The sequence below is a fragment of the Eulemur rufifrons genome, chromosome 8, assembly GCF_041146395.1.
Source record: "Eulemur rufifrons isolate Redbay chromosome 8, OSU_ERuf_1, whole genome shotgun sequence".
NCBI classification, from domain to species: domain Eukaryota; kingdom Metazoa; phylum Chordata; class Mammalia; order Primates; family Lemuridae; genus Eulemur; species Eulemur rufifrons.
Window position 1 is genome coordinate 18,086,335 of NC_090990.1, and position 19,539 is coordinate 18,105,873.

Consider the following 19,539-nt stretch of genomic DNA (forward strand, 5'->3'; position numbering starts at 1 on the left):
GACATCGAAATATTTACTCTTTAACAAGAGTCCTAGGTCTGCTGAGGCAACGTGCAGGTACAAGTCACGCATGTAGACATGAGCTCCCAGTATACAGTTGTCAGGCTGGGGCTGGTGTGGAGGGAAGGAGAGCCAGTTCCCCAGCCACAGCCCAGGCTTAAATCCCCCCTCCCAGGTGTCCCCTCCTACAACACAAGCCACGCTCAGACTGGGGCAGGCAACTGCAGCCCCCACAGCCATGGAAGGTCCTTCTCCTGGGAGAAAGCATGGCACCAGGCTCAGTGTAGACAATCTTTATTGGCAGGTGTTAAGAGTGCAAAACAGCAACAAATCCAGAGGGATAGAGAAGGAGGTGGGGGGTGGCTCCCTTCCCCCATCTGAGAGCTTGTAACCAAGCCAGTAGGGTGGGCGCACTTGACTTTACTGTGGCAAATTTGGGCCCAGCACCCTCCAAAGAACAAACTCCAGGCAGAAGGCTCCTCACAACACAAGGGAAGGGAACGACACACTGGAAGGGGCCTGGGCTGTGGCCCACCTGGGCTGCTGGGCTCCTGTACATGGCACACCTCACTTCACAGCTTGGGGCGTGGGTTTCAGGAGACTGGGCTAAACCCATCCCTCCCCAAACCCAGGTATCTGCCTCGTGCCTCAATTCTCCTCCTCACAGTGATGAGCCAGGTTGGACCACCAGGCCCTGTTAGTGGCCCAGCCTGACCCGAAGAGAGTAGTCCCCATAACATACCATATTTTAGCCAATGTGTGGGCTCCAGGCCCCCAGAGTCTGCTGGGATCACTGTGCGCTCGCTCTAGTCAAAAAGACCCTTTTAGGCCATGGAAATCAACCCCAGGTGTTAGGCGCTGAGGCTACCATCCTGAATTGCTTTGTCTCCTGAGGGCAATTGATTCTCAAGACAAATAGGCTCTGCACCCACAATCGTGCTGGTCCCAAAGTGCGGTACAGCCACCAAGGGGTCCTCCTGCCGAGAACCCCAGCTTGCCCTTAGGCCCACAGGGGCCTCAACCGGGGAAGTCTGGTCTGTCCCATTGAAGGCCCAACCCTGCAGCAGTGCTGGGCCACCTGGCACAGGCTTCCTGTCTCTGGTCATGTCCTCCACATACTCCCGGAGGCCCCACCCCACACTGTTAGGCCCAGTCCCTTCCCTTCTGGCCAGGGTCCGAGTCAGTTACAAGGCAGCCAGGTGGGATAGGAGTGGGCCCGAGCCAGCAGAGGCTGCACAGGGGTCACGTAGTAATTGACAGTGGCCGGCACAACGCCGTCAGGGCCTGGAAGGTGCCAGGCGAGGGCAGCAGTGGCAGCCGGGCCCTGCTCAGCCAGCGCCTGGAGCGCCAGCATGGCAATGAGGTCCAGGGTCTGGCGGCGCTCGTGGTTCATGAGGCACACGGTGCTCTCGTTGACCACCCGGTGCAGCGTCACCAGGCAGGCGTAACGGCGGGCCGCGTCAGCCCCACCGAAGTGGGCCTCCAGGTAGCGCTCCAGCGTGCGCTGCTGCTCCGCCAGGTCCGGGAAGTCGATGAAGAAGCGGGAGCACATGTACCGTTGCAGGGCGCGCACGTCGGTGCTGGGCCGTGGCCGGAAGCCCCGCACCAGGAGGTGGCAGTACTTGAGGAGGCCGCCACCACGGATCTCCTCGGGGCTGCGTGTGGCAATGACACGGTGCCGCAGATGCTCCAGGGCCTCGGCGAAGTCCCCGTACAGGCTCTCGCCTGTCACTGTTGGGTGGAAGGCCTCAGACATGGGCGTGGATGAGCACTGGCCAAAGAGCAGCAGCGAGTCCAGGATGATCTGGAAGGAGTCTACGCTGAACTCGAACTGGCGTCTCACGGAGTCCACAAACTTGAGCTCTACGTTCTTGCCGCTGTTGTTGGACAGTGAAATGAGGCTCCAGCGGTCCGTGTCCGTGCACACTTTTACCAGCTTCTGCACGTATGCCTCCTTGAGTGTCAGTGGTGTGATCTTGGCCCGGCTCACACCAGCCGGCAGGAAGTCTAACAGGCAGGCCAGCACCACTGCCTTGGTCAGCTGGAAGGACGCCTCACTGCGCAGGTCCACCTGGAACACCAGGTCCAGGTCCTTGTAGCCCAGGCCACTCTCAGGGTGCAGCACGTGGCTGGCAGCAGAGCCGTGCAGCCGCACACTGTGCACTCGTAGTCCCTGTTCCTCCAGGCTGCTGCGGACCACCTGCAGAGGGGAGGGCAGGAGGGAGAGGTGTCAGGAGCCTGCACCCAAACAGCCCACTAAAGATTTGTAACCGTCACAGTAATATCAGCCGCTGTTGGCCACTAACCAGCTGTTGTGCCTTTGGAAAGTCATTTAACTCTCTAAGCCTTGATTTCCTAATCTGGAGAATGGCCCAATTGGAGCAATGACTCAGAACAGCAATAATGATAGCAAACCCATCCACAGAATTTACTAAGCACCAGGTCCTGATCTAAGCATCAGCACATTAAGATAGAAACTCACCTAATGCTCACAGTAACCCTATTATTCCCACTTTACAGATGGAAGTCCAGAGGGGCCAAGGAATGAGTCCAGAGGCACACAGCTGGTGAATGCAGAGTTGGGAATTGCACTCAGAGTCCAGGTCTTAACTATTAATACTATGCTATTCTACCTCTCTGAAACTGCAAAGAAAAGAGTTTTGTGCCAGGCACTGTGCTAATTGCTCAAATTTTTTTTCATTTTAAAAAAAAATTTTTTTAATTATATATTAGTTGCCCAGCTAATTTTTTCTTTTTCTTTTTTTGTTTTTGAGACAGAGTCTCACTCTGTTGCCTGGGCTAGAGTGCCATGGCATCAGCTTAGCTCACAGCAACCTCAAACTCCTGGGCTCAAGTGATCCTTCTGCCTCGGCCTCCCGAGTAGCTGGGACTACAGGCATGCGCCACCATGCCCGGCTAATTTTTTCTATATATTTTTTAGTTGTCCAGCTAATTTTATTTCTATTTTTTAGTAGAGATGGGGTCTTGCTCTTGCTCAGGCTGGTAATTTTTTCTATTTGTAGTAGAGACAGGGTCTCGCTCTTGCTCAGGCTGGTCTCGAACTCCTGAGCTCAAGCGATCTTCCTGCCTCGGCCTCCCAGAGTGCTAGGATTACAGGCATGAGCCACCACACCCAGCCTAACTACTCAAATGTGTTGGAAATATTGTTAGCAGTTCACATTCATTGCCACATTAACCCTCACAATAATCCTATGTTTGAGTATTATTATTCTAACTCACAGATGGAGGACCTGAGGCACAGGGGTTGAGAAACACGTCCAAGGTCATAGAGCAGCCAACCTGAGACTAGAACCCAGGTTAGTTGGATTCTCAACTAACGCAAAGAACGCATGTTCTTTTGACTACAATGCACTCATCCCAATCCTTACTAGGACCCAGTGAGGCGAATATACTCATTTTGCTCAGAGGAGAAGCCACTCAGAAGAGATGGGGCTAGAAGGTAAAGCCAGACCCCCTTTGTTGCACTGTTGGGAGAGAGGATGGGTCGAGATCTCAGGAAGGTGCCCACACCAAGTGGGAAGAGATGACGGACCCTGTCGGAGGGCTGCCCCCAGGTCTGATGGCACAGAAACATGACAGGTAAACCTACAAATCTTCTTGAACCTGTTCCTTTAGCTAGAGGCATCTCCCCGGGCTGAGGCCCCAGGTCGGGAGAAGAGTGAAGTTGGGGGTCAGACATTCAGCTTTCTCAGCAACCCAAAGTTGTCCCAGAAGCGACCAGACAGCATTCCTGCCCTGAGCGCTTCTGCAGCCCCACCTTGCTGCCAAGTCAGCACCCAGCTCCTGGCCGGGCTGTCCTTGCCTCCCAGGGAATTACTGCAAAGAATGCACTAAGTGCTGAGGAGGCAAGCGTGGTGGGGCAATCTGAGGCGGGCGGCGCCCTCTAGGAAGACTTCCGGGAGGAGGACCTGTACCAGGGGAAGATATTGTGATGGCAACCGGGGTAAGAAACGGGCCATCAGGAACATGGTGGGGGATGGGGGTGGGGAGGAGGGGAGGTTAGGCACCTAGTGATTGCCAGGCACTGGACCTTCTACCAGAATCTATCAGGGAAAGATCTTATGAACTCCATGCTACAGATGGGGAAACCGAGGCTCACAGAGTGAAGCCGCCTGCCCAAGATCATGCAGCCACCTGCCCAAGATCGTACAGAGGTGCCTTCAAACCCAGGTATGGCTGACCCCAAAGCCTACCCTCTTTCTACCACATTACAGCCCTACGGTTCAGAAGGAGCAGAGACTAGAGACTAGTGTTCTAATCCTCCTTTCCTTTCAACATGTCAAAATGAGGGCAACCCTCAAGTCACTGAAGCCCAGAGCTGGAATAGATGGAGAACAGGAAGGTGAGGGTTGGGGGGTGCCTTGGCTAGACAGATAGGGCTAGTTGCTATCTGTCCAGCCTGTGACACTTCAAACCCACACCTGTCAGCTGGCAGCTGTGCCTACATGGGACAAAGACCTTGGTCCAAGGACCCTGCCAGACCTGTAGAGCAGACCAGCCCCCTCCCTAAGTCCCATTAGAGCTCACTGAGCCTTACTCAGTGCCAGCTCCTGCTCCCAGGCTTGTACCCCCCGCCCTGGGGCATGGCATCTGGCCTGGTGACTAGGTAGCAGTACCCTCGTTAAATCCCCTGCGTCAGGGCCATGGGGCCAGCTGTGTCAGCCAGCCAGCGGCTGTTGTCTCTTTCCCAGGTGTGACTACAGCCAGTTTGGCAGGCAGTCCCCAGATACTGCCACACCCAAGGACTGCAGGGCAGCTTGGAGGCTCCTGAATCAGACTTTCCAGCCATGGAGGGGCAGTGATTGCACCGCTCTGCTCCAGGTGGCTGCTGAGACCTGCAGGGAGACCAATAGGCACGGTCAGGCAGCAGGCTTACACAACTCGCAGCCAGCGCCACCTAATGCAGGCCCTCTGGCTGCAGCTGCAGAGATCAGATTGTCTAGTTCAATCCTCTGGGCCCACAGAAGGCAAAGGACTTGTCCAAGGTCACACACCAATAAGTGGCTGAGCTTAATTAGAACCATGCCTCTGAGAGCTACAGGCAGGGGGGCCCTCCTACGGGAGGGTGGGTCCCTTTAGCTCAGGTACAAGCAAGAACATCTCCAGCTGCTCAGATTGCAGCTGTAGGCAAAGCCTTGTCGGGGTGGAGAGGGAGAAAGGTTTCAATTCTTCAGCCATAGGACAACTCAGCACTATTGAAAAGTCCAAAGGCAACAACAAGCACCGCCCTGCCCCTCCTCCTCCTCTCCCACCACAACACCCACTCCAACAGATTTTGCAGCTGCCAGCCCCGGATTCCCTCTGACTTTCTTCCCTGTGGAGGCAGCTGTACAGGCCAGGTGAAGGCACCTGTTTCCTTTGGACTCTGGAACCAGAAAGGGTATTGGAGAGCAGCCCAATCTGTCCCAACTGAACAGATGGGGACATTGAGCCCAGCAAAGGAAACCAACAACAGTCCAGGCTGTGAATCCAGATGTCCACTTCTCACTCCAGCTCTGAGGTCTCCACCACCCTTCCCCACCATAGCCAACAGCTCCTTGTACTGTGATATCTCTGACCCTGGTCTAGAAGGACATGGTACTACCATCACATTGTAAAGTCAGCTCTTATTGACCTGTAGTCGTCCCCACCTGGCTGGGAGCACCTGAAGGCAAGGAGGCTGGGTCCTAGTCACATCTGTGCCCCTAGTGTACTGACAGGGCTTAGCACAAAGCAGCTACCCGTAAAGGCAGTTTGGACCATACTGACAAGGGCATGGACTGCCCCTCCAGGACACCCCTTGTCCCTGCAGAGGGGAGCTGCCACACTGGGCTCCACCTTCCCCTCCCCCACCATGCTTGGGGCCACCATCCTGGAGGTGCAGCAGCTGGGGCTCCAGGGTTGACCTCACTGTCCTGGGGAGAAAACCCTTGACTGGTTTCCAATCACCCAGATGACAGAGAGCAGAGCAGCCGAGGAATGCCTCAGTGAGCACCACTGGGCTGCAGTGAGTCAGCCCAGGAGAATCTGCCTCCCCCCACCCCCCTCCCATTCCTTGTTCCTTGGGAGTGAGGGAGAGGTAATCCCCCAGCAGGCACCCTTCCCCCTCTGCTGGAAGCTAAGGTAGGAGGCAGGGGAAAGGCTTTCTTCCTCTAGCTTGTATTGGCTGCTTCCCCAGAAAGAAAGTCCATCAGCTGGCAGGGAGTCACAGGAACTGTCCCTGGATTTACTGGTTTCTTTTATCAGGGGACTCCCCTGTGACTTAGAAGCTAGGGAAGGGGTACAAAAACCTTGAACCTGCAGTAGTAACTTGCTCCTGGGAAGACCCAGGATTCCTTGGGTTTGGTTTTCACCTTATTAGGTAATCTTAGGTAACTCACTGTCCTTCTTAAGGCCTGAGTTTCCTCATCTATAAAATGGGTACAACAATTACCATATTCTAGTATTTCAGAAAATGACAGTACCTGGGCTATATAGATGAAAGAGCACTTTGGGGATCATTGAGGGTCAGGTAAAGGGGAGAGTTAGAGTCTGAAGAAGGAAGGAGGGCTGCCAGAATTCTCTTCTGTTTCTCAGGAGAGAGGATGTGGAGCTTGTGGCCTGAGACCTGGCTTGGCCTTCATTTCCAATCTTCGGGAGGGAGTACCTGCCAGGATTTCTGGGCTTTTCCTGAGGGGGTGGGGGGTGTGTGTGTGTAGGTTCTTGAGCCAAGGGCTGTGGGAGCTACAAGGACAGAGTCTGCCCCTAGAACGTAGAGAAAGGGAAGGTGGGGTGAGGTCCAGGTTTGCCAAGTTGGGGAAGAGTCCAAAAAGCTATTTTGGACCCAAGCATGCACACCTATCTATCCAGGGCTGTCTGGCATCTTTTGTCCTAGCAGGCAGGGTTGTTCTTCCCCTGAGGCTTTCTCCATTCTCCTCCTCTCTCCCAGCCAGGCCCTGGGTGATTAGTCGGCGGGGAATCAGGGTTTCCCAGGAAAGGGGACAGAAAAGTCAAGTGGGGAAGAATTATTAATGCAGAGGAAAGAGTTCTGGTCTACCATTAATGCACTGTGCAATTGTTACAGCCCCTGACCCGGTTCCTTAATTTCCCTAGCTGTCCAGAGAATCACAGATTCCAAGTGCCTTACAGCCACAAGAGCCTCAGGATAGATCCCCCGCACCCCCGCCAGCGCCCTGTCACCTGCACGATCTGCCGGGGCTGCACGCTCAGCGTGGGGAAGTTGCCGCGCCCGTGAATGGGAATCGGCTCGCTCAGGAGCGCGTCCAGTCGCTTCACCTGTGGCCAGCCCAGCCCGCTCAGGTGCCGTCCGAGGAAGGCCGACGAGACCTCCGGGTCGGGGCCGCCGCCTGCCGCGGTCACCGTGGTCACCGCCGAGCCCGCAGCCGTCCCCGCCTGCGCAGCCCCCTGGTCCCGGCGCTCAGCTCCACTCTCCGACGGCATCATTCACCCGGCCCCGGGGCTCAGACGACAGAAACCCGGGAGGTGGCTACGGGGAGGAGGGCAGGGAGAGCGGCTGCGCAGGGGCCAAGGCGGGGGGTGCGGAGGCAGGGACAAGGCGACCGCGACGGTGAGGCAAACCCACGGTAAACCTCAGACGGCGACGACTAACCGACCCCAGAGCCAGTAGCCCGGGGCCCTGCTGACTCTTATAGGCCGCGGGCGACATGCCTATTGGTCCAGGCAGCTGTCACGCAGCGGGAGCTGCCCCGCCTCTCGACGCCCCTGCCATTGGTCAGTAGAGTGTTGCACGTGAGTCGCTGCTCTCTAGGAAGATTCCGATTGGCTGGAAGGCACGCCCCTGCCCCGCCCCCTTCTCAGGCTGAATTCCCTCCTTTGGTCCTTAAAGAACTTCTGTGCACTGTGATTGGCCCGAGCGAGCCTAGACTTAAAGGGACAGCGCCCTCCAGGGGCAGGCGGGAGGAAAGTGATCTGTGGAATTTGTAGTGGAGTCAGACCGCTGAGAAATTCCAGATTTTTTGTTTATGTAGTTATGTTTTTGCGCTAGAAGAAATTGAGAAATCACCTGCCCTCGTCCTGGTCATCTGCTATTTTCAGAAACCCAAAGAGAGAGCGCCACTGCTCACCTCCGCCCAGCACTCAGGCGCTGGCGGTCTCCAGAGTCAAGGAAAGGTAACAAACTGGGTTTACTGAGGTAGATGCTTTCTAACTAACACACCCTCTTGACTGGTCCTTGCACGCCACAGCACGGCCAGCATTGAAGAGAAAATCTGCTCAGGGAGGCGGTGTGAGTGTCACATAGCAAACTAGTCCAGCCCTGGTGTTGAACCAGGGGTCTAGAATCTGTGGCATACTCTTGCCACGGAGACTGCACAGGCCCAACACCTTTCTGGGGCTAGAGGTTGCATGGTATGTTTACATGTTTTTCTCCCACACTTTACTGAGCCTAGAGGAGGCAGCTTATTGTTACTTTTAAATTCATTTTTTTCTAGTTTTAAATGTATGTGCCATGGCAAAAGTTCAGAATTGATTCTGATTTATCACTGTAATATTTTATCTTGAATATCATTCTCCTAACATTCTCCCATTCTCCTGTAAGGCAGGCTAGGAAGGAGTAATACACCAATTTACAGAAGGAAAAACCCAGACACAAAAACAGTCAACTATATCCCAAGGTCACCAGCTTGACTTTGACAGACCTCTGAGACTAGAATCCAGGAACCTGACTCTGGGAACAGCAGCCACTTCCTGTTTCTGGAGGCCAGGCCAAGCAAGATTTTGCCCATGTTCCCTCTCCTTATCTTGTCTGGGATCAGGGGCTTCCTCTGGTCCTCAGGGAGGGAACCCACTGCTTGTCATGGTCCTTGGCCATTTGACCTTGGCCAAGTCCCTTCCACTGTCTTCAGTGCAGTTGCTTGCTTTGTTTTACCTTCTCTTGAAAGGTAAGAAAGAGAAGAAATCTGCTTTGGCTGAGTCCAGAGTCTCCAAACCCTTGACCTACCAAGTCTCCCTAAGGCTACTGATGAAAGAGCTTGAAGCTCAACCACAGGATTGTGTCTTACCTCCACCTCCATGCTCCGGCAGAGGTAGGGGGAAAAAAGGAAACTCACATTTACTGAATAGCTACTATGCAACAAATCACTTTACATACATAACCTTTACTTCCTAAAGATACACCTCAAGATGTGGGATCATTATCCCCAATTTACAGATGAAGAAACCGAGGCTTAGAGAGGTCAAGTGACATGCCTAAGGTCATACAACCACTAATTGGCAGTATGGGACTCAAATCAAGGTCTTCTGACTCTAGACTCCTATTTTTCAACCACTCCTCTTACAAAAGTTGGCACAGATTAGAGTCGTGCTTGGCACAGCCCTGGCACCATCCACAAGATCCATCCATTCATCCATTTATCAGCCAACATGCATGCACTGAGCACCTACTGTGTACCAGGTACTGGGCTAGGCCCTGAGAAACAATAGGCAAAGCCCTGCCCTTCTAGAAATTTCTAATGTAGAAAGACAATAGTCAAGTAAACAAATAAATTAGACATTTCTGATAGTGCTAAGAAGAAAATATAGTAGGGGTATGGGAGAGAGAACAACATGTATGAGTGTGAGAGAAAGAGATACAGCAAGACAGAGAGAACTAGAGCTACTGATGCACATTGTTAGATGTTGTGATCATGAAAGGCCTCCCTAATTAGGTGACATTTCCTCTGGGTCTTAGGAATCCACTTTTGACCCAGGGCAGCAGAGAAGGTGCCAGGCCATATATTCCTAGAACTCTGAAGGCTTGAGCTGGGAGGGGACTTTGAATCATTTTTTGTTCACCCTCTTGTCACTTTATAGATGTGGAAACTGGGTAGAAAGCAGGAGGGGTTTACCCCAGAGGGACTAGCTAGGCTGGAAACCAGTCAGGGGGCAGGGCCTTGTGGGGACCCCTGGTGCTATGCCCACCTTTCACATTTGAATCAAGTTTTCTTTTCTTTTTAACACCCAAACAGCCTAGTAGTAGCTCAAGTTTTCTGAGGAAGGAAACTCTGAGATCCTTTTCCTCTCTCCTTCCTTACTCTGGGCTAGGAAGAGCAATTAACAAATTCATGGGTTGTCAAGTTGTGAATCACCCTTCTGTTGACACTTCTATTCCTAAAGCTCATTGTTTCAGTGTTTGCCCAATCACAGGGCCTGACCATCACTGTGATGGGGGGTGGGGGTGACTTGGGGATGTGGGAAGCTGAGAGAGAGCGGGGGTCTACCCAATAGGGTCTTTCATTTTCACCAAGACCAGCTTTTAGTTGTCCTAGTGAATGGAAGGGAACATCAGCTGGGGCACATCCTGAAGAGTCTAGTTGGCTTTCAGATGTTATGTATGAGATTTCTCCTTTCCCCCACCCTGTCTTAATTATGACTCCAACTGATTTCATTTCATTTATTTATTTTTTACTTTAATCACTTTTCTCATTACAAATCCAACTGGTTTTAAAAGGGAACTTATATGATAGTTGAGTCTTAGTGATATAATTACTTTCTCTGTCTGGACCCTAGTTTCCTATTCTGTAAAATGGGACTGAAACAGAATTCAGCCTCTTCCATTCACACCTGCTATGATTTGAGATGGTGGGAAGGAGAAGCGGTCCTGGGGAGAGTTTTGGTCCCTACATTGGCCCCTCCTCAGCTTCGGGACCCCAGACAGGCACTCTGGGAACTGCTGTGTAGCTCTACCACCAGCCCACGTCACTGAGGGCCCTCCATGCCTGGAACCATGCTAGGTGTTTCCACACAGCCTTTCAATTTTCCAGACATAATCTTATAACAAAGGAGCGATCTTTTACTTTGCAGGAGTGGAAACTGAGGCTCGGAGCTCAGTAATTTGTGCAAGGCCCCACAGTTGGAAAGAGGGACTTCATACCCAGGTCTGGCTGAATCCAGGCCCTTGCTCTAGCAGGGCCCTCCCTCTGAGGGTGACTTCGTGAGTTCAGTCACATGCAGATGATCCTCCCCAAAGAGGATCACCCATCCCCTCCTCCTGTTGTTCTTGTCCTCCACCCCACCTCATGTGCTTATGGCCAAGGTAATGGACCTTGCCATTACCAATAATTGTACCCCTACCCCATGTAATTTCAATACCAAGTATCCTGCCACCCTAATACTACCTCCTGCCTTTCCTGCCCACTCCTTGTAGACCCAACTCCAGTGGTTCCTTGACCCACCGGGACCTTCAATCCATTGATCTTTCCATTTTTTGGTCACTGTTTCTTGCATCCCTCAAGTCCTGACTTTCCTCCTTAACCAGCTTAGATTCCATGGACCATTGCTTTAGTTACTTCCTTGCTCAGCCTCAACCCCCTTGCTCCTCTCTCATTAAATTGTATCCACCTGGCAAAACCACGCCCTGGTTAATCCCACACGGCTGACTGAGGCTGGAGACAGACACAGCCCTGCTGACTGGTCTCACTTGAATTTCATGCCCACCACCCTCCAGGGTGGCCCCTTGGCACTTGCTGTCTGCCAATCCTGCCATATGACCCAGGGTTTTCACTCTCCCACGGTGTGTAGGACCATGTCATACCTTCTTTCTCCTCTATCCTCCTCTCAGCTGAACACTCTGCTTTCTACTAAGCAAACAGAAGCCATCCAAACGTCATTTCCTTGGACTCTCAACAGCCCTCTACCTGTTCACTGGCCCTGGGCTTCATTTTCAGCCTCCCTTCCTGTCACTGGGGATGAACCTACCTGGTCCTCTCTGGAGCTACCCCTCCATTTACACACGAAAACCTATCCTTCTCACCTGCTCAAGGCCCTCACTCCAGCCAGTTTCCCTCTCTCCCTGACTAGATCATTCCAATCAGCATTAATACATCATTTCTTGCATCTCAAAAAACCACAACAAAAACCAAAAAACCCCTCTTGACCCCAAATCTCCATCCCCTTCTACCCCCTTTGTCTATATAGCAAAACTCTTTGAAAGCATCTGCACTTGCCACCTCAGGGCTCTCCTGTTCTCTCCTGCACACACTTCATCAGGGTTCTGTTCCCACCGCTCCACCAAAACTGCTGTAGTCAAGGTCACCAGTGACCTTCACATTGCCAAACAGAATCATCAATTCCTTTTTTTTCACTTTACTGAAATATGATTCATATAACATACAGTTCACCCATTTAAACTGTTCAATTTGGCCTGGCGCGGTGGCTCATGCTTGTAATCCTAGCACTTTGGGAGGCTGAGGCGGGAGGCATAGCTTGAGCTCAGGAGTTTGAGACCAGCCTGAGCAAGAGTGAGACACCATCTCTACTAAAAATAGAAAAAATTAGCCAGGCGTGGTGGCGAGTGCCTGTAGTCCCAGCTACTTGGGAGGCTGAGGCAGGAGGATCACTTGAGGCCAGGAGTTTGAGGTTGCTGTGAGCTATGCTGACTCCACGGCACTGTAGCCTGGGTGACAGAGGGAGATTTTTGTCTCAATAAATAAATAAAAAGGAAAATAAAGTATTCAATTCAATAGCTGTTAGTGTACTTTCAGAGTTGTGCAACCAGCACCATAATCAATTTGAGAGCATTTTCATCACCCCAAAAAGAAACCTGTACCCTTTAGCAGTCACTCCCTGTTTTCCCCTCAGCTCCCAGCGCCAGGCAACCACTAATCTACTGTCTCTGTGGATTTGTTTATTCTGGACATTTCATGTAAATGGAATCATACAGTATGTGGCCTTTCATGACTGGTTTCTCTTACTTGGCATGTTTTCGAGGTTCATCTATGTTGTGGCATGCATGAGTGCTCCATTTTTTTCTTTATTGCCCAATAATAGCCTATGGATCTATGATTGCCACACTTTATCCATTCACCAGTTGATGGACATTTGGGTTGTTTCCACTTTTGGGTTATTATGTAGAATTCTCCTGTGGACATTCATGCACGAATTTTTGTGTGGATATATGTGCTCATGTCTCTTGGATATATGCTGAGGAGTAGAATTGCTGGTCATTAGAAAATTTTTTATTTAACCATTTGAGGAGCTGTCAGACTGTTTTCCAAAGCAGTTGCACCATTTTACATTCTCACTAGCAGTGTCTGAGGACTCCAGCTTCTCCCCACCAACACTTGTTATTATCCGTTCTTTTTGATTATAGCCACCTTAGTGGGTGTGAAATCGTATCTCATTGTGGTTTTGGTTTGCATTGTCCTGAGGACTAATGATGTTGAGCATCTTTTCATGTGATTATTGGCCATTTGGATCTTTGGAGAAATGTCTCTTCAGATCCTTTGCCCATTTAATTAATTAATTAGTTAACTAATTAATTTTTGAGATAGGGTCTTGCTCTGTTGCCCGGGCTAGAGTACAGTGGCATCATCATAGGTCACTGCAACCTCAAACTCCTGGCTCAAGTGATCCTTCTGCCTCAGCTTCCCGAGTAGCTGGGACTACAGGTGTATGCCACCGTACCCGACTAATTTTCCTATTTTTTGTAGAGATGGGGGTCTCGCTCTTGCTCAGGCTGGTCTCAAACTTCTGAGCTCAAGCGATCCTCCCACCTTGGCCTCCTAGAATGCTAGGATTACAGGTGTGAGCTACTGCACCCAGCCTCCTTTTCCCATTTTTAAATTGTGCTATTTACTATTATTGAGTTGTAAGGGTTCTCTATATATTGTAGATATCAGTCCTTTATCAGATATATCATTTACAAATTTTTCTCCCATTCTAATTGTATTCATATTTTACTTGACGTCTAAATTGCCTGTGACACAGCTGATCCTTTCCTCTTTGAAATACTTTCTTTCCCTGGTGGTCTAGTGGTTAGGATTTGATGCATTCACAGCCACAACCACAGCCTGGGTTTGTTCTGGTCAGAGAACCAAAAAAGAAAAAAAAGAAATACTTTCTTCACTTGGTTACTTGGTTTCTAAGACACCTCGAGGTCCTGGTTTTTCTCTGACTTCACTGACTGCTTTATGTGGTCTCCCCCTGGTCTGCTCAACCTCTCAAGAGTGAAATGCCCCAGGACTCACTCCCTGGTTCCCTTCTCTTTGCTGTCTACAGACACTCCCTTGGTGATCTCATCCAGTCTCAAGCTTTAAATACCATCTCTGTGCTGGCAAATCCCAAATTTATATGTTCCAGTCCAGAACTCTCTCTCTCAAACACCAGGCTCGACTCATTTATCTAATTTTACTCAGCATCTCTACGTGTATGTTTATAGTCATCTCCAACTTTGCACATCCAAAGCTGACTCCTCGAACTGAATTACTCCTCCCCTAGCAAATGGCAACTTCTAGATCTTGGGCCAAAAACCTGAAGCCACTTTCCACTCCCTTCTCTCTCATACTCCACCTTCCAATTTGTCAGCAAGACCTTTGGGGTCTACCTTCAGGACACAGCCAGAATCTGACCAGGTGTCTCTCCAACCCGCAGCTTACTGCCACCTCCACGTCCGAGCCATCGCCATCTCTCCAGGATTTTCCGAGCTTCCTGGCTATTGGGCGTGTCTCCCATAGTCTGTTTTCAACTCGGCAAGCCAGAGTTATCTTTTTAAAGCGCAAGTCAGATCATGCCATTTTAACGCTCCCTCTCACTTGGAGTAAAAGCCAAGTCCTTCCAAGTCGCCTGGAGGCTGTGATCTGCTTCCACCCTCCCCTCCCTCACCAGTGGCAGCCACACTGGCCTCCCTGATGTTCCTCAAATGTGCCAGGCCCACTCCCATCTTGGGGCCTTGGCGACCGCTCTCCTTCGAACCCCACATGGCTGCTTTCTCCATCTCTCCAGTCTTTTCCTCAGCTGCCCTGTTCTCAGGGAGCCTTTTCCCACTACCCAATTAGAGCTGCGCCCCCTCCCTATGGCAGCTGTAGCCTCTCCTCTGTTGTTCCATGGCCACCAATGCTGCCCGCCATGCTGAGTATTTGCCTACTCACTGCCTGTGTCTCCCTTGGAACAGAAGCTCCAGGAGGGCAGGGATGTTGTCTGGTTTTGCTTTCTGTGTAATGCAGCACCGGGAAACGTGTGGATGCTCAATAAACATTCGTAGGATGAGTGACGGGATGCTTGAGGAAGAGAGGAAGGGGCACTCTTAGATAACCAGATCCTGCAGGGTGTGGCGGAGTGTGGCCATAGCCAGATGCCTGTGGTGGTGGGACTTTGAACTGAGCCCTCCCCAAGGTCCCTGAAAATTGGTTTCTGTTTCCCCAGCTCAGGAAGTCTGGTGTAGTGGGAGCCCAAAGCTCCGGTTCTTATCCCTTCTTGGCCTCCTCCTGGCTCGGGGACCTGGGTGCAAATCCCTTCCCTTCGCTGAGCCTGAGAGTCCTCATCTGTTCATTTTGACATCATCACCTACCTCTCAGGGCTGGCATAAAAGACCCAGTGTGTGAGCCTGCTTGCCTTCCCCAGGACCAGGGCTAACTTGCTAACTTGGTGCAAGCCTCAGACAGGAGTGGGTGTTTTTAGGGGGCAGGGGCATGGGTAAGGAAGAGGGGAAGAGAGAGGGAGATCAGAGAAGACGAGGCTGTGAGAGAGAACCAGGAGGGCTGAAGGGTGGGTTCTGAAGGACAGGAGAGCACCAGGAGGCAGAGCTGCCCTCGTGAGATGTCAGCAGGGCTGCTGGGTTTTTTCTGAGACAGAGCCTCACTCTGTTGCCCGGGCTAGAGTGCTGTGGCATCAGCCTAGCTCACAGCAACCTCAAACTCCTGGACTCAAGCAATACTCCTGCCTTGGCCTCCCAGAGTACTAGGATTACAGGCATGAGCCAGCGCGCCCAGCCAGGGAGCCAGGGCCAGTGTTTTGACCTTGCTTCTCCTAGGTGTGGCACAGCTCACACAGCCCCTCCCTGCCCACAGCCCAGTCAGCCCGTCCAACCCTGTGGGGAGTGGTGAGCAAGCCCATTTCATGGGTGAGGAAACTGAGGCTCAGGAAGGTGGTGATTTGTGTCTGCCTCATCTCCCCTGCTAGCTCCCAAGCTCCTCAGGTTCCAGCGCCGCCGTCTCCCACTTGTCTCATCAGGGCCGGTGCTGCTGACTGCAAACAGAAGTAGGCCCTGGCAGATCCCACAGCCCCTTTTGTAACAAGTATCTTGCATTCATCTTTCCTGTAATGGAATGCAATTCATTGTAAGAAACAGATAATACATCTTACTTATACACCCCTAATTAAAAAAAAAACAACAATGTCCAGCTGAAATGTAAAGAAATAAAAGGAAAAATCTGTGTTTCTCTTTTATAAACCTGTAAAAACTCAGGCCTGGCAGGGTGGCTCACGCCTGTAATCCTAGCACTCTGGGAGGCCAAGGTCGAAGGATTGCTTGAACTCAGGAGTTTGAAACCAGCCTGAGTAGGAGTGAGACCCTGTCTCTACTAAAAATAGAAAAATTAGCGGGGCGTGGTGATGGGCACCTGTAGTCCCAACTACTAGGGAGGCTGAGGCAGGAGGATCGCTTGAGCCCGGGAGCTAGAGGTTTCGGTGAATGATGATGATGCCACTGCACTCTAGTCTGGGCGATAGACGGAGACCTTGTCAACAAAACAAAACCAGAAGCAAAAACACAAAACAAACAAACAAAAAAAAAACTCAGGCAGACTCTTGCAGAACGGGGCTTCTCAAATTTGAATGTGCGTGAGAGTCACCTGGGGATCTTGTGAAAATGCAGATTCGGAGTCAGCAAGTCTGGGGAAGGACCGGGTTTCTAATCCGCTCCTAGGTGTCGCCAGCCGCTGCTCCCGGGATGCAGATCCGAGGGGCCGAGGGCCTCCAGTTCCTTGCAGGGTCGAGGGGTGGGGTGTCCCGCCCACAGCCGCCCCCTCCCCAGGCAGCCCTGCCCTGCTGCCCAGGAAAGCGCCCGCCCTCCACCTTGCCTGGTTCCCGGCATCCACGTGGCGGGGCGCCGGCTGCCGAGACAGCAGTTCCCATGGGAGGAGCCCGCCCGGGGGAGAAGGCCGCGGGGGAGGGAGGGCGGCCCCGTCCCGCAAATTGACGTCCAGGGGGCGGGGCCTCCGCGTCCCCCGCCCTGCCGTCCCCACCCTTGTCCCTGCCCCGGCTGGGGTCAGTAAATCCCCGCAGCTTTTTTTTTTTTTTTTTTTTTTTTTGAGACAGAGTCTCACTCTGTTGCCCGGGCTAGAGTGAGTGCCGTGGCGTCAGCCTAGCTCACAGCAACCTCAAACTCCTGGGCTTAAGCGATCCTCCTGCCTCAGCCTCCCGAGTAGCTGGGACTACAGGCATGCACCACCATGCCCGGCTAATTTTTTGTATATATATATTTTAGTTGTCCATATAATTTCTTTCTATTTTTAGTAGAGACGGGGTCTCACTCTTGCTCAGGCTGGTCTCGAACTCCTGACCTCGAGCGATCCACCCGCCTCGGCCTCCCAGAGTGCTAGGATTACAGGCGTGAGCCACCGCGCCCGGCCTCCCCGCAGCTTTGATTCACTTGCCCCTCTTTTCCTCCTCCCTCCCTCCTTCTCCTCTCCCGTGGTTCCCTCATCCCCTTTGCCCCCAGTAAGAGCTGGGTCCCTGTGGTGGGGAGCTCAAGATGACCCAGCTGTTCCTGCCCTCCCTCCCTGCAGGAAGGAGGCTTGCGTAGGGCTACTGCTGGTCTGGGCAGGGCAGAAGCAGTGGGGAGGCTGTGAGAGTGAGGCCAGGCTGATTGCTCTCTGGAGGCTGCTGGGAGTGAAAACGGTAACCATAACAACGGTAACAACTTCCCTTCCCTCCCAGGAGGACCGCACTCTACAAGGCACTTTTGTTGCTACCATCACGTTTCATCCACACAAACTTGGTGTTATTGCCACTTGGCAAATGACAAAAGTGAGGCTCAGAGAGGCCAAGTCACTAGCACAAGGTGCCAGAGCTAAGAGGACATTCCAGGACTTGAACCTGGTATGCTGTACATGTTTTAGGAGAAGCTTCCTGGGTCTCCTGGGCCTGAGTTATCCAGAAAGTCCAGCCTACTCAACCCATCCAACCCTGAACATGGGGCTCTAAACTTCCATCAGGATCCTTAACTTGGGACACTGAAGCCCAGAGAGGGGAAAGGTCTTGCCCAAGTTCACAAGCCATACAAGGCCCCGGCCCCTATTCCTCAGGCCCTCAGATGACGTTTCTGGGGCTTTCACAGCTCCCTGTCCTACTTGGGGACCTGGGGCCTGTTTTAGGGTACAGTGGGGAGGGAGGGTTTAAAAGGCAAGAATCCTCCAAATCAAAGAGGGAACCCAGAAGGGGAGGGGAGATTTAATGCCCCAGAAAATATACTTTGCCTTTAGGCTTTATTTCCTAAGACAGAGATGTGTCACTAAAGCAAGAAGGAGCTGATAGTGGGTTTGAATCTGGTTTTGTTCTTCAATGTTTTGCCTCCCAGGCAGGAGGCTCAAGCTCAACTGCAGAGGTGGGAGATGCTGGGCACTCCAACTCCAGGCCTGTTTGAGCACAAGGGCCAGGCCTTGCCGCGGTTTTGGGGTTGAGCAGGTCTGTGAGAGTGTGTTTTCAGTGGCCTCATCAGGGCACAGCCCAGAAGAGGAGGGGCTGTGTCTGGGCCTGGGTGGAGAACTTTGTCACTGAGCCCAGGTTATGACCAAGGTCAGGGCTCATCCTGGGATCAGGGAATAGGGAGAAGCTCTTGGTCCCTCCCAGGACCGAACCAGCCCAGGATTCTACTCCAAGAGGGCAAGTCAGGCAGCTGGCTGGGAGCCCACGGATCTTAGGTTCCTGGGCTGGAGCATAGGCTCTGGGTGAAGTTGACGTCCTGAGCTAAGGCCCAGGGTCCCTGGATCACCACTGGGTGGGTCCCGAGGGCAGATGAACCTGTCATTTTCAGCCACATTCCCCACGGTACAGCCTACCCACCGGGGCCCTATGGACACGGTTGGCCGTCTCCTCCCGCTGTTCCTGCTCAAGGCCTTTGTGCTTACAGAAGCAAGTGGTGCCACAAGCAGCTCTTTCTAGTGGCAGCTGTAGGGGGTCAGCTTCTCTAACTGTCCTTGGGGGTCCAGAGGTATGTGTGCTGGTAAACCGGCGAACTGGAAAAAAGAACCAAAAGCCCTCCACCACGGCCAATTTCAAGCTACCCACGTGACGTCACTGAATGCGGAGTTGGAAGAGATGCACATTATCGGCCCTCAGAAGTCAGTGGATGCTGGCTCCAATGTGCCACTGCCTGTCCCAGGACAGTCCCATTGCCTTCCAGGGCCCAGGAATGGGCTGGGGTCCTGCTGGCTTGCTGGATCAGAAGCCCTCGAGGGTGTCTCCTCCTGTCCCTGTGCCTGCTGGTGTGGAGGTGACTGTGATTATGATTGTGGCTGTAGTTGACATTGTGATTGTGATGGTTGAGGCTTCAGTTATTAGTGTCCTCTCAGTGACAGGGGAGGGGCCAGTCAAGAAAGTGCCTGTGTCCCTCAAGGGAAACGGCCGGGTACCCAGGAGCATGAGGGCTGTATCACAGCTCTGTCTGGGACACTGGAAACCTGATGTACCTCATCAACACGCCTCCAGCCACTCTTCCCCCACACCTGGCCTCCTGCTGCGTGGAGGAGACAGGAGCCCAGCGCCCGGCATGGGCGATGCCCTCCCTCACCTTGCCACTCCGGAATCTGTAGTCCCACCTGCGCT

At 52.5% G+C, this 19,539-nt stretch overlaps 1 protein-coding gene across 1 annotated transcript; it reads right to left on the reverse strand.

Moving 5' to 3' along the window:
- Positions 1-278: 278 nt before the first annotated feature.
- On the reverse strand, positions 279-7,622 carry TENT5B (terminal nucleotidyltransferase 5B). Its single transcript, XM_069477517.1, has 2 exons — positions 7,180-7,622; positions 279-2,200 (listed from the first exon to the last, which is right to left on the reverse strand). Exons 1-2 carry the CDS (start codon positions 7,441-7,443, stop codon positions 1,181-1,183), a joined length of 1,284 nt encoding a protein of 427 aa, XP_069333618.1. The 5' UTR covers positions 7,444-7,622; the 3' UTR covers positions 279-1,180.
- Between the last annotated feature and the right edge of the window lie 11,917 nt (positions 7,623-19,539).

Bases quoted from the DNA above. Each gene is read 5' to 3' on its own strand.
- TENT5B (XM_069477517.1), bottom strand. From the start codon at position 7,443: ATGATGCCGTCGGAGAGTGGAGCTGAGCGCCGGGACCAGGGGGCTGCG. The intron at 2,201-7,179 runs GTGACAGGGCGC...TCCCCTCTGCAG, and splicing joins AGCCCCGGCAGATCGTGCAG to GTGGTCCGCAGCAGCCTGGA.